Below are 14400 nucleotides of genomic sequence, written 5' to 3'. Positions count from 1 at the left end.
CCTGCCTTGACCACCCAAAGTGTTGAGATTGCAGGTGTGAGCCACTGCACCCAGCTTATAGTCTGACTTAAAAAAAAAAAATTAAATCTTGGCTTCTTTTGGAATTTATATTCATATAAGGGTGTGAGGCTATGGACCCAATTTTATATTTCCCTTGTGATTACCTAGTTGTACTGAAACCATTGATTAATTATACATCTTTTCTGCACTGATTTAAAATGCCACTGTCTTTCCATATACTCAATTCCCATATGTATTTGGGTCTATTCCTAGACATTTGGTTCTGGTCCACTGATCTCCCTGTTCACATGTTGATGCCTCATGGTTTTAGTTGGTATATTTTAAAATCTGGTAGAATTTTTCACTCATAATTAATTTTCTTTTTTAGCGTTTCCTTATACATTCTTGCCTTTTTTAAAAAAAACAAAATGAGGCCAGGCGCGGTGGTTCACGCCTGTAATCCCAGCACTTTGGGAGGCCGAGGCGGGCAGATCACGAGGTCAGGAGATCAAGACCATCCTGGCTAACATGGTGAAACCTTGTCTCTATTTTATACAAAAAATTAGCTGGGCGAGGTGGCGGGCGCCCGTAGTCCCAGCTACTTGGGAGGCTGAGGCAGGAGAATGGCGTGAACCTGGGAGGCGGAGCTTGCAGTGAGCAGAGTTGGTGCCACTGCACTCCAGCCTAGGTGACAGAACGAGACTCCGTCTCAAAAATAAACAAACAAATAAATAATAAATGTTAGAATCAATGTGTCTAGTTCAAAAGAAATGCTATTAATTTTTTTTTTTTTTTTTTTGAGACAGTCTCGTTCTGTTGCCCAGGCTGGAGTGCAGTGGTGCAATCTCACCTCACTGCAACCTCCGCCTCCCAGTTTCAAGCAATTCTCCTGCCTCAGCCTCCCAAGTGGCTGGTAGCTCGCCACCACCCTTGGCTAATTTTCATATTTTTAGTAGAGATAGGGTTTCACCACGTTGGCCAGGCTGGTCTTGAACTCCTGACCTCAAGTGATCTGCTCGCCTTGGTCTCCCAAAGTGCTGGGGTTACAGGTGTGAGCCACTGTGCCCGGCCCTATTGAGTTTTTTAAAATTGGAATCTCATTAAGTTAATAGAGTAATTTAAGGAAAAGCTGACATCTTTCTGATGTTGAGTCTTTTATTATTTAATTGACTTTGTGATCCATCGGAACATTTTCTTCATATAGATCTTGCCCATTTTTTGTTGAGTTTATTCTAAGGAGGTGTTTTGTGCTTTTTGTGTATTGTAAAGAGATCTTTTATATTTTCTAGTGGGTTATCATTTGTCTATGAGAGCTGTTAATTAACAAAATGTTAATTACATACTTAGGTATTCCACAGAACCCCTCTCTTTTTAAAAATTAAAGCAAAATTCCCATAACATAAAATTAATCATTTAAAAACATACAGTCCAGTGGTACTCAGTACATCCCCAGTGTTTGTTGTACCACCATGTCCTCCGTCTAGTCCCAAAATATTTTCATCACCCCAAAAAGAAAACCTTATGCCCATTAAGCAGTGACTCCCAATTCCCCCTGTCCCCTAGCAACCACCAGTTTGCCTTCCTTCTCTGCGAATTTGCCTATTCTGGACATTTTATGTAAATGGAATTATATGTGACTTTTTCTTTGTGGCTTCTTTCCTCAGTATGATGTTTTTGAGAGTCATTCATGGTGTAGCATGTATCAGTACTTCATTCTTTTTTTATGGCTGAATAATATTCCATTATATGGAGAGATGATTTTTTGTACATCTATTCATCTGTTAATGAGCGTTTAGGTTGTTCCCACCTTTTGGCTATAGTGCTGCTGTGCGTATTTGTGTACAGTATTTTTACAAATGCTTATTTTCAGTCTTTTTGTATATACCTCGGAGTGGAATTGCTGGGTCATATGGTAAACGTAAATTGAACTTTTTGAGGAACTGCCAAACTGTTTTCCACAGCAGCTGCACTGTTTTTCTTGCCAGGCTTTGTTTTCTCTTCATCCTAACATTTTAGTTTTTTTCTTAAATGGTCATCCTACTTAGTATCTTAAAGTTTTTGTTTTTTGATACGGAGTCTTGCTCTGTCGCCCAGCCTGGAGTGCAGTGGCGTGATCTCGGCTCACTGCAAGCTCTGCCTCCTGGGTTTACGCCATTCTCCTGCCTCAGCCTCCCGAGTAGCTGGTACTACAGGCACCGGCCACCACGCCCAGCTAATTTTTTGTATTTTTAGTGGAGATGGGGTTTCATCGTGTTAGCCGGGATTTCATCGTGTTAGCCAGGATGGTCTCTATCTCCTTACCTCGTGATCTGCCCACCTCGGCCTCCCAAAGTGCTGGGATTACAGGCGTGAGCCACCGCGCCTGGCCAGTATCTTAAAGTTTGGAATTGCATTTTCTTAATAGCTAATGACATTGAACGTCTTCTCATGTGCTTTTCAGCCATCTGTATATCTTTGGAGAAATGTCTATTCAAGTCTTTTACCTATTTTTTAATTGGTTCTGCCTTTTTGTTTTTGAGTTGTAAGAGTTTTTAATATATGCTAGATGCTAGAGTCTTATCAGGTATATGATTTGCTGTAATTTTTTTGGTTTGCGGTAGTTTTTTTTGTTGATTCTCTTGTTTCAGTTACAGAATTATATCATTTACAAGGACAGATTACTTTTTTCTTTTTAATTTTATACTTATAATTTATTTTAGCTAATGGCTTTGGCTGTTACCTCCAAAATATTGTTAAGTAATAACGGTGGGAGTGATGATTGTGTTTCTTCCTTTGGTGGGAATGAAGACATCATTCTGTGGATTTACAGTGGTTATTTAACCATACCCATACTATAAAGCCTTTCGGTGGTTTTGTTATTCACTAGTATAAGTAACACTGTCAGCCCTTTTACCTAAATCTTTTCTTTTCTTTTCTTTACTTTTTCGAGACAAGGTCTAGCTCTGTTGCCCAGGCTGGAATGCAGTGGCGTGATCTCGGCTCACTGCAGCCTCTACCTCCTGGGCTCAAGCCATCCTCCCACCTCAGCCTCCTGAGTAGCTGGGACTACAGGTGCATGCCACCATGCCCAAAGAATTCTTTGTGTTTTTTTGTAGAGATGGGATGTCACTTTGTTGCCCAGGCTGGTTTTGAACTCCTGAGGTGAAGTGACCCACCCCTATCAGCCCTCCAAAGTGCTGGAATTACAGGTGTGAGCCACTGCACCAGGACCATAAATCTTTTCTCTATTTGATATTATTTCCTTTGGCTAAATTTCAAAACTGAAACTACTGGGTCAAAGACTCCTGTAACTCTTTGTCAAATTCTTAGCGTTTAATTTTATAATAGAATGCTTTGTATTAACATTCCGAGGAATATACTGCATGTTGCTGGAGTCCACTATACTTTTACGTTCAAAAAATAGAGCTGTCTTTGCCCATTTACCTATCTCCCTGCATTAATGGGAAGCAGAAGAAGGTGGTTGAGCATCTACAGAGGGATGATTTTAGCTTTTCTGATGTAAGGCCCAGGCTGTAAAGGTCTCATGGATCCCAAGTGAACTGTTCTTTGTGGCTTTAGGATTTGGATTGACAAGTTTCCCTGGGTGCTTTTCGAGATTAGAGTGTCTTTTGTTGAAGATTGTGAACATAGTTTGATTCTCAACACAGTTCCCTGATTATTATTTGTTTCCTTTAGTTTCAGATGCTTCATCAAGATGAATCAAATAAAAGAGAAAAGATCAAGACAAAGGGAATGGACTCTGAAGACGACCTGAGAGACGAAGTAGAGGATGCTGTCCAGAAAGTTTGTAATGCAACTGGATGTTCAGTTAGTATTTCTGTCATGCAGGAATGATTTAGAAGCAAGTGTTGCTGTGCCTAGCTTACGTGTTGCTGTGCCTAGCTTACGTGTTGCTGTGCCTAGCTTACGTCTTAGTTTCATAGGACCTCTCCAGCATATCAGCACCTTGTGGGGCAAAATAGGCCCATGAGATTTATAGTTCGATTAGCATATGTGGCTTAATGAGAGCTGTTTATTCATTTCCCTGTTGTTTGCTAGACTTCACCCAGTACTGCTCAAAGTTCTCAGGGAGTATGCGGATTTAATTTTTCCTGACTAGTGTTTGCAGTAGTACAAATGCAGTTTTATACAGGGCGTTCATTTATAAATGTACATTAGATGGTTATTTCAAGGGACCAACCTTATTGAAAATTGACATTTTCTAAATGGAAAAGGTCCTGAAACCTTGTCTTAATTCTCACTATTACATCTTTATGTTTATGATTATTAATTCTCACTATTACATCTTTATGTTTATGATTATTGAAGTAGAGCTAGGCAGAAAAATATACTGAGAGTTTTGAAGTGATTTTTTTGTTTGTTTGTTTCTTGGATAGGATTTTAATTTAATAGTCCAGAATCTGGAAGCTGAAAATTATAATATTGAATCTGCAATAATTGCCATGCTTCAGATGAACCAAGGGAAGAGAAATAGTAAGTCCATGACTGATATTTATAGGCCTTCAAAATGGTTGTGTTGGTAATTTTCCAAATATTTATTTTTAACCAAGTCACAGGTGGTAACTGTTCTGTCATTCATTTAGGAGTTGTTTATTGAGCATGTTCTGTATGCAGACATTTTTTACTAGGTCCTGGCCCTGCTTCAGGGGGAGTGTAGTTCAGGCGTGGAGGGTGGATGGTGGAGACAGGTAAACTGGTGTGATAGTACATAATGGGGTGGGAGTACAGGGTGCTGGGGGACGCATCAGGGAAGAATTAACCTGTTTAGAAATAAGATGCCCTTAGAAGACCAAAATGATAACGAGAATTGTTTTCCTGGTGGAAATATTTAGATTTCTATTAACTTGTGATAATTTTGATTTTTTTTTTTTTTTTAAACATGAACCGAGTTTAATTTTGTGACTCAGAGGAAAGAAACGAGATGTAAAGGCCTGGTGTGGTGGCTCACACCTGTAATCCCAGCACTTCGGGAGGCCAAGGCGGGCGGATCACGAGGTCAGGAGTTCGAGACCAGTCTGACGAACATGGTGAAACCCCGTCTCTACTGAAAATACAAAAATTAGCTGGGTGTGGTGGTGGGTGCCTGTAATCCCAGCTACTCAGGAGACTGAGGCAGGAGAATCGCTTGAACCTGGGAGGTGGCGGTTGCAGTGAGCTGAGGTCACACCACTGCACTCCAGCCTGGGCAACAGAGTGAGACTCTGTCTCAAAAAAAAAAAAAAAAAAAAAGAGATGTAACATCTTATTACCTTCTCAAGTCATTTATTTAAAATGGTATCAATAAATACTGATTGCCAGATGTTACATGTCAGATACTGTTTCTGGCATCATAGTTCTCCATGTGATGAGGTATTTTATTATCCACTATGTATTGGCTGTACTTTTAGAAATCTGTAAGTAACTTGGTCTTTGAGACTTTAAACAGCACCCTCCAGTGATCTGTGCTGTTCAGTATAGTGTGTACCTGCCACTTGTGCAATGAGACTGGGGAGCTAACTTTTAAATGTTTAATTTTAATTTAAATGTAAATGGCCACATATAGCTAGTGGCTAATACATTGGACAGCACCACTTTAGAGCCTGTTTGTGTTCTCGGTTTTGGGTGCAAATGGAAGACTTTCCCGTAAAAATTCATGTTAAAACATAATTTATCTAAAAAGCACTCTGCTGTTGGGAAGCTGATCAAAACGCTGGTCAGTGGGTTATTTTAACATTTATCAGGCCGGGCGCGGTGGCTCAAGCCTGTAATCCCAGCACTTTGGGAGGCCGAGACGGGCGGATCACGAGGTCAGGAGATCGAGACCATCCTGGCTAATATGGTGAAACCCAGTCTCTACTAAAAATACAAAAAACTAGCCGGGCGAGGTGGTGGGCGCCTGTAGTCCCAGCTACTCGGGAGGCTGAGGCAGGAGAATGGCGTAAACCCGGGAGGCGGAGCTTGCAGTGAGCTGAGATCCGGCCACTGCACTCCAGCCTGGGCGACAAAGCGAGACTCCGTCTCAAAAAAAAAAAAAAAAACAAAAAAAAAACAACACATTTATCTTCCCACTTTTACCAACTTTTTCTTCCTATGTTTCCCACTGTCTTGACATTAGAATTTGTCTCAAGGAAACTTACTTCCCCTGTGGCCAAGTAGGGACCCAGGTAATTTTGGAATCATTAATACAGTAATCACCTGTGTAACTCTCTCAGGTTCTCAGTTTTAATGAAATATCTTTCTTTGGAAGATGCAGAAGAGAATCTTGAGCCCACTGGTCGAGTGCTGAAGCAGTGTGGCCCTTTATGGGAGGAGGGTGGCAGTGGTGCCAGAATCTTTGGAAATCAGGGCTTAAATGAAGGCAGCACCGAAAACAATAAGGCACGGGCCAGCCCAAGTGAAGAAAACAAAGCAAATAAAAACCAGCTCGCAAAGGTATGTAAGATGGGGTTGAAAGGGTAGGTGGTGGGCAGGTGTAATTCTGTGGCAGTGGTGGGAGCTTGAGATAATTTTATTTGTATTTTCCTTCTAATTTATAAGAGTAGTGTGGGCTGGGCGCGGTGGCTCACGTCTGTAATCCCAGCACTTTGGGAGGCCGAGACGGGCGGATCACGAGGTCAGGAGATCGAGACCATCCTGGCTAGCACAGTGAAACCCCGTCTCTACTAAAAAATACAAAAAAATTAGCCGGGCGAGGTGGCGGGCGCCTGTAGTCCCAGCTACTCGGGAGGCTGAGGCAGGAGAATGGCGTGAACCTGGGAGGCGGAGCTTGCAGTGAGCTGAGATCCGGCCACTGTACTCCAGCCTGGGCGACAGAGCGAGACTCCGTCTCAAAAAAAAAAAAAAAAAAAAAAAAAGAGTAGTGTGGAAAATCTGGGGAATGCATAAAGATACATCAAGAAGCAGAATGACCTCACTTACCCTGTTTGGTGTATGCAGTGACAATTGGAAGGAAATATACTCTGAAATTGTCCTCAGTGTACAAATGAAAAGCCTCCTTTTCCCACCTACCATTACTGTATGTGTGGGCTCTTCCCATGTTTATTCATGTTTTTTATAAATGCTGTGATCTACAATGAACACCTTTGTGTATAAATCTTTGGGGTTTTGCATAATTATCTTGGATAAAATCCTAGAAGAGGAATGAACAGGTTAAAGGTCATGAATACATGAATCTTTTAAAGGCTTTTGGTAAATTGTCAAGTGCTTTCCAGAAAGGTACATCTCCCTCCCTGCCCTTCACTTCCACAGGTAGTATGTGACATCTTCCATTTCACTGAATTTGGAATCATTTTAAAGATTTTCACCAAGAAGTTCTGAGCTCAAAATGCCACAGTGTACAAAGCCACAGCAGAGGCAAAGATGCAATAAGCTTCTGAGGATTTTGTCAGAATTACCTGGGGCATTAAATTATGTGGGGAAAAGTGTCCTCTGACACGTGTGTGTGTTACCTCTTGCTGGATGAGGGCTGATTTCTTTAAGGGAAGAATGGAATTTTGTTTGCTAGTTCAGCAAGGAAATATGAATTTAAATGTAAATTTGAGCGGCAGTGGACAGTAAATCATCTTTGGCATCTTAGATTGTTTTTCCCTGTTGCTGCTGAAAAGCAATCTGTGCCCTTTGCCACCATCTCCCTTCTAGCAGGTGGCAGCTTGAGCCTCCGTGCTGCCTACTCACCACCACGGCCTTCTCTCTCAGGTCACAAACAAACAGAGGCGAGAACAGCAATGGCTGGAGAAGAAGAAGCGGCAGGAGGAGAGGCACCGCCACAAAGCCCTGGAGAGCAGAGGTAGCCACAGGGACAACAACAGAAGCGAAGCAGAGGCGAACACACAGGTCACCTTGGTGAAGACCTTTGCTGCTCTCAACATCTGACTCTGGCCTCTTGGGAGTTGTAAGAAGCGGCTGGAAAAGGATTGCTGTGTGCCAGACTTTCCAGCGAGGCCGTCCTTTTATGAAACGAAACACAACCAACAAAGCCCACACATGAGCTCCCACACTGAGTTAGTGTCCTTCGAGCTGCCTCTTTTTTTGTTCAAAGTTTTATTAGTGATATGTTTTGTTTTATGAAAATGCAGTGAGGCCATTCATATTCTGTAATACAAAATTAAAATACTGAGTTTTAGGGGCAGATAGGTCAGAAAAAAACCTGTTAAGTGGTGGCTTTATTTGCCCGAAAATCAGACTTCAGTGACCCTAGGATCTTTCCTTAACATTTGGGGTGAGTTTTGCTGTAATTGTTCATGAGTAGTTTAGAATAATTGTTAGAAATTGAGAATGACAAGTTTCCTTAGTTTCTCTTTCATTTTCAAACAGATACTAACATAGGGTAGCTTATAAATGATCTCCAACTCAGGAATATGCTTTGATTTACTTTCTTCTAATCCAAGTTACTCAGAAAATAATTCAGGAATTGTTTTCCCAAAGTTACATGAGGGTTGTGGCCTGCAATCAGGATGGAAATTAACTGCATTTCTCTCCTTCCTGATTCTGATGTTATTTCAGATGGGATGTAGGTGCTGTTAGTTCATTTGCACTCAAGCCATATGATAAATGCAGCTGACTGTTAATTAGGCCTGGGCCTTGTTGGGAAGTTGACAGTGGTGGTGTTGGGTTTTTGGTATTTGTTTCCTGACATTGGGGAGATGGCATGTTACTACTTGTGATACAGTTCTGGAATTCTGATAGTATGTAGAGCAGGGTCTGTAGTTCTAACAGGAGAAGAAGAACTGGGGTTTTGCCTAAGAGGAGTCTAAATAATTATGTTTTTATAGAAGAAGCCTGGAAGAATAAGGTTTTTCATGTTCGCATTTTAAATGAGGATTTTCTTCCCTTCTGTTGTAGACTTAGATGCCTTCAGAGAGATACATGGTAACTTGACCTTATAGGTTGCTAAACTTAGTATTGTGGAAATTAAATCTTATAAAATGCCACATGTATTTCTTTTTATTTAAGCCCTGTTTGGCATTTAGAAGTTGGGAAACTCCAGCATCTGCTGGGAGTTGTTGGACCAGCAGAGTTGGTTGACTTAGGTTGGACCAGCAGGGAAGAGAATATACTTCGGTTAAGGCCTTCGAATGACTCTTCAGTTCTGAAATAGACAGACTTGAGCAATGGAGAGATGTCATTCCTAAAACTGAGTTGGTGGATGTGAACTTAACCATAACATCTGAGGTGGCCCATCGTGGATAATCTTTGTCTTTTGGGACCTAATACTTGGGCAAATAATTGATGCTGAGTTGAAAGTTAAATATTAGTTATCTTCCCCACCCCTCACATTTCACAATTAGAAAAATTCGGAGGCAAAGTGATAATTAAAAAGTTTGGTAGTTCCTGGAGTCGTCAGATTGTCTTTATCAGCAGGCCATTTGCTTTCTTCAGTTTCACTGCTGTCTTTTGATTTTGTTTTTGACTTTGGTGGCTTTTTGTAGTTGGAGCATCAGTAGTCTCTTGGAATTGCTCCTAGGACATTGTGATTTGGATTCTTCTTGGGTACAGTACATTGTAAAATTTAGCAGATTAAAAGTGCACAGCATTTTTTCTGTGCACATCGCAGAGCCCTGAGCTTGAGGCTGTGTTGCTGTACTCATTCCAAACGAATGAAAGATCTCTGTTGCCTTACTCTATGGGAGTGGGATCGAGAGTGCGTCAGGATCTGTGGTTGTCTTGGTTTTCAACACTGGGCAGACTCCTGACTGGCTGAGTGTTTCTGAAGAAGATGCTTTCCTGTCTGTCTTGTGCTGCTTGAGCTCAGAGGCCAGATCCTCTCAGAAAGACAAGATTGTATGCCAGAAATTCAGATTAGCAGTCAGCTTAAGAGAGACTCATTGTCAGAAGTAGTAGAATTGCTTTATTTACATGGTTAATGAAGGTGGCCTTGGGCCCTGTTGGGTTTTAGAAGTTTTAGAAGCTGCTAAAAAGTTATTAAAGAATATTGGTAACATTTATTTATAAATTACCTAATTCTGATAATAGGCTTCAGCATTTCTGGAGTATAATAACGGTGATTTAAAAAACTAATCAAATGGCTTTAGTAATTTTCTTTTATTACTGTTTCACAGCTTTTCAGTTACAGTTGGTCTGGGGTACATGCATCCAACTTCAGTGATACCTTCTAGCTAATGGTTTCAATTTAGACTTCACTGCCTCAGTCTCATTGGGTACATAAGGTAGTTGGAATCGATATGCTTAGTTGCCTCAGTGGGCACTGGAAAATTACTTCACTGGCAGCCCGAGTGGAGGCCCAGTATGTTTAGTCCTGGGATGACTGTTGTCAGCAGCTATTACTCTAGTACAGGTACTCTGTGAACTCTTTATTAGGAACTGAATGTGTCTTAACCTCTGTGTTATATCTTGTAGACATTTATGTTACATGAGATTGTCTTGGTAGCTTGTAGTTTGGTCAGGAGAAAGGGGATGGAGCAGTGGTACATAGCTGCTTACTGCTCTTAAAACTGTATATAAAGGTTTTATGGATTTTAAAAAGTTTTTTTTAGAGGTCAAAATAAATACAATTTTAGTGGCAACAACTTTGAACTAGAGAGGTAGATGTATTAAAGCAACATAGAACCATAACTTCTAGATAATATAGTTGCCACTAGGAGATATTAGAAAGTTAGAATGTATATGTATATTTAGTTTTTCAATAATAATGAACATACACTTTCAGGAGCAAAGTATGCTTGAGAAATTGTGGCAGAAAGAATTTTAAATGTTAGTCGACGTTGTCTGTAGTTTCTTTATTAAGCTCTGAAAACACTTACAATGCCAATTTGATTCTGAGGGCTTGGGAAGTGGGGTCTCCCTTGTGGAGCAGCTGGAGCTGACTGGGAGGGAGCCTTTCCATGGGTAATTTATTATGCCTGCCCTGCTTGCCCCAGGGAGCTTCAGTGTGAAATGATGTGATTTTCGGGGGTGGGGGTGGGGGTGGGAGGTGGGGTGGGAGGAGGGCCACCTTCCGTCGGGGAGAGAGTTGCTCACATATTACACAGGTAGCATCAGATGGACTTCGGCGCTGAACTGTACTCGTAGTGAGTCCCCGTAGTCAATGTGCAATTTCTCTAACTCTGAGAAACTCTGTAGACTCTGCCTGGGTTTTACTGGGTCAGCATAGAATGCTATCAGTTTACCTCTGTGAAATATTCAGTCAGTTGAAGGAGACTTGGATTCCTAGTCAGAGGTGACTAAAAATTACCCTGACCAAAAGGATCTTTGCCAGGGGAAGACAACGGAGCTTCCTGATTTTAGTGTGACATGTCAGTGGCCCTGTCCGACTCCCGTTTTGGGTAGATGCGTAGCTCTTCACTTTCTTACCTCAAGGCTCTGTCTAGCCATGTTAAATCTTTAGACTCAGACTCTGATGCAGTTTTTCTGTTTTGCCATTCTTGTTGTTCACAGCTTCATTCATCACAGCTTTCAGAACAAGTGTTGCTAAAACTCTGGGGCCTTTGACAGTTGTTCTGAGGTGATGTAATAATGGCACTTTTTATAAGATGTGTTTTCCTGGCTCTAAAGTAAATTTTTTTTTTTTTTTTTTTTTGAGACAGAATCTTGCTTTGTTGCCCAAACTGGAGTGTAGTGGTGCAATCTCGGCTCACCGCAACCTCCACCTCCTGGGTTCAAGCAATTCTCCTGCCTCAGCCTCCTGAGTAGCTGGGATTACAGGTGCGTGCCACCACGCTTGGCTAATTTTTATATTTTTAGTAGAGATGGGGTTTCACCATGTTAGCCAGGCTGGTCTCGAACTCCTGACCTCGTGATCTGCCCACCTCAGCCTCCCAAAGTGCTGGGATTACAGGCGTGAGCAACCCTGCCCGGCCAGTAAATTGTATTTTTTTTAATGACATCATTGAAGATCTAGATGGCATAAATTATGACGTCTGCCATCGCATATTAGTAAGGAGACAGTCATTTTTGGAATGTGGAGAGAACACGGAACACCAGTCACCAAGTGTATGGAGGATGCAGAGCTTACCGTTCTCCACTGATGGGGGCCTCCGGAAAGAGCTGTGCCTTGTGGTTGGCCTGGCCGTCTTCCGTCCTGAGGTGAAATTCCTTTAAAACCTCAGACTCTGACCTATGTCTTTGAAGCAGCTGCTTTGTAGCATCCCTCTCTTTACTGTCCTCGTTAGGACTGTTTTGTGGTTCCGTGAAAATGTTTAGCATCCTTGCAGAATTACTTGAGAAGGGGCTGGTACCAGTGTAAAGAGTCTATTTCTGTAAAACTACGAACTTTTGCATAGGGAATTTATTCTAAGCAGGGCATAGCCATGATCCAGAGCTGCTGCTGCTCATTGCCAGTCCTTGTGGGCGGCGGTGATTGCTGGACAGAGCCTCTGTAGCCTGACTCTCATCCTTGGTGTGTCAGCCCGCAGCAGGCTGCCAGCCGTCCATGACAATCATGTGAGCTCAGCCACAGACCTCAGCTGGCGGTTTGATCCCTGGCAGTTCCCTCGAGCAGTACTGGTGAGAAGCTCCCCACATTTTCCCACTCTTAACGGTTCATTTTTCATAGTAGGAAGGGCCCTTGGCCTTCCCAGTGACTCTTCCAGAGTCTCCACCAGCACTGAGCTCAGAGGAAAGAAGAAAAGGGCCAGGAGTCAGACGTCACACCCGGGGGCTCCCCTTTCCCATGCACAAGTGTTGGCGTGCGCCAGTCCCCTTTACAGAGGGGTGGGTGTGTCCGTGGAGAAGGGGCCTTCTCTTTTTCTAATTGCACTATACGTGTTCTAGCTTCAGTCTGGAGAAACTTAAGACCTCCATGGGGTCGTGATCCATAGACTTAGCAAGTCTTGCCTTATCTATGGAGCTCGATGGTGAGAATTGTGACCATTGTCTGATGTCCATAGTTCCTTCCCCCTAGATCGTTTCTTTCCACAGATTGTGTTCATCTGAACCATTTTATTTTTTATTTACCAAAGTACTGTACTTGGCTATTTGCAGTGTTTTCAAAACCAAATGTTTCTTTTTTGTGTGTTTTTAATCTTCGATACTTGGTGCAATAGAAGCTGCAAAGATGTGCCACTTTATCTATGAAATGGAGTTTTGTATACCAATAAATTCTAGTTTAAAAACAAAGTTTTAAGTTGTTTTTATCAGTATCTGACCACCGTTTGAGTGGGCAGGGAGACTGAGTGTGCTGGGAATGTCCTTTTTAGAGACGTTGTGTGGAAGGTTTGCGTGTGTGCATGTGCTGGATTGAGTGTTCTCGGTGTGTAGTCCTTTGGGATCTGACTAAGCTTAGAACAGCTGATTTTTGCTTTAATGCAGCTAAGTGCAGCCACCACACACAATGGCAGGGCCATTCTTAAGGACTACACACTTAAGATTTCTGCCTGATATCTGAGAGCACCTCTTGATAGTTTGAAACTGTTTAAATGTGTAGCAGTTGTCTGTCAGCGGCCACTTTGGGCTCCTCTAGAACTCTCAGTGTTGTTTGACCCCATTCCAGGAGGAGGCTCCCTGCCAAGGCACAGACAGCACCATCTGGGGCACGACTCACCTAGAAGGGTCCACAGGAAACCAGAGCGAGGGGAGTCCTTCAGTGCGTCCAGCCGTGGCCCCATCCACACAAGCGCTCTGGCCAGTCAGGCTCTGAAGACCTCACCATATCATGGTTTTGACTTTGAGACTCCCATTCTCCCGTTCTTCATTTTGTATTCAACAAGCAGCCTTCTGAATTGGCTCCCTGATGCCTTGATGTCAAAAAGGACTGTATGGTTTCCTGGATGAAAGGCAAGAATATTCCAGCTCCTGCAAGCAGATTCTCCTACAGTCTCTCAAGCGATCTTCCCTGTGTGGTTCTTCTTCACTCCACAACTGAGAGACCCATCATCTCTGGATAGACAAACACTGTCTGGTTCCTGAGCCCATGAGGCCCGGATTCCAGACCCCGTTAACCTGAGATTCTTCCAGAAAACCTGCTATGGTCCAACGTGATGTCCCAATCTAGGTGCTGCCCGCACATGGAAAAACTTCCATGGCCTCCTTAATCCCATTCCAGGGATTCAGCTGGGGCCAGGTGGCCGCTTCTAGGGATTCGAGGGGCTTCCTGTTTGGGCAACGTTGGACCAGGTGACCTGTAAGATCCTGTGTGGGAGATAGGATGAGTCTTTAAGGACAGAGAAGTGTTCTTGAGCCAGGTAGGGACACGTGGCTGTACCTTTGTCCCTTCTTGGTAACTGCTCATGGTCACCTTGGAGAAAGCCTGGCTGAAAACCTGGGTGTTTAGAGTTGCATCAGCCAGACACCACCCCAGGCTTCTGGCCTTTCCCTTCCTCCAATGCACAGACACAGAGTGTGTGTCTTGAGATACAGTTCATAAAAAGCCCTGCTCCAATATGGTTTTGGCTGGACAGAATGGTTTTTGCTGACGGAATGGGCACTCTCAGACCATTTAGATGCAGAGATTTAGAACTTGGTTGC

The 14400-nt window shown here is 42.7% G+C and overlaps 1 protein-coding gene across 2 annotated transcripts in view; it reads left to right on the top strand.

Annotated features, from left to right (window-relative positions):
• The window catches only part of OTUD3 (OTU deubiquitinase 3), a 31038-nt gene extending 17985 nt beyond the window's left edge, over positions 1 to 13053 (top strand). Inside the window, exons 5-8 of one of the 2 annotated variants that reach the window (XM_015129802.3) lie at positions 3676 to 3783; positions 4377 to 4473; positions 6227 to 6411; positions 7675 to 13053. In XM_015129802.3, coding sequence (XP_014985288.1) covers positions 3676 to 3783; positions 4377 to 4473; positions 6227 to 6411; positions 7675 to 7851 — 567 coding nt within the window. In that variant the 3' untranslated portion in view covers positions 7852 to 13053. Of the gene's footprint in view, positions 1 to 3675; positions 3808 to 4376; positions 4474 to 6226; positions 6412 to 7674 lie in introns of both variants that reach the window. The other variant, XM_015129797.3, reaches the window with a different exon arrangement.
• Positions 13054 to 14400: the final 1347 nt, after the last annotated feature.

The sequence above is a fragment of the Macaca mulatta genome, chromosome 1 (genome assembly GCF_049350105.2).
Source record: "Macaca mulatta isolate MMU2019108-1 chromosome 1, T2T-MMU8v2.0, whole genome shotgun sequence".
NCBI classification, from domain to species: Eukaryota; Metazoa; Chordata; class Mammalia; order Primates; family Cercopithecidae; genus Macaca; species Macaca mulatta.
This window is presented reverse-complemented; position numbering and strand designations above follow the sequence as displayed.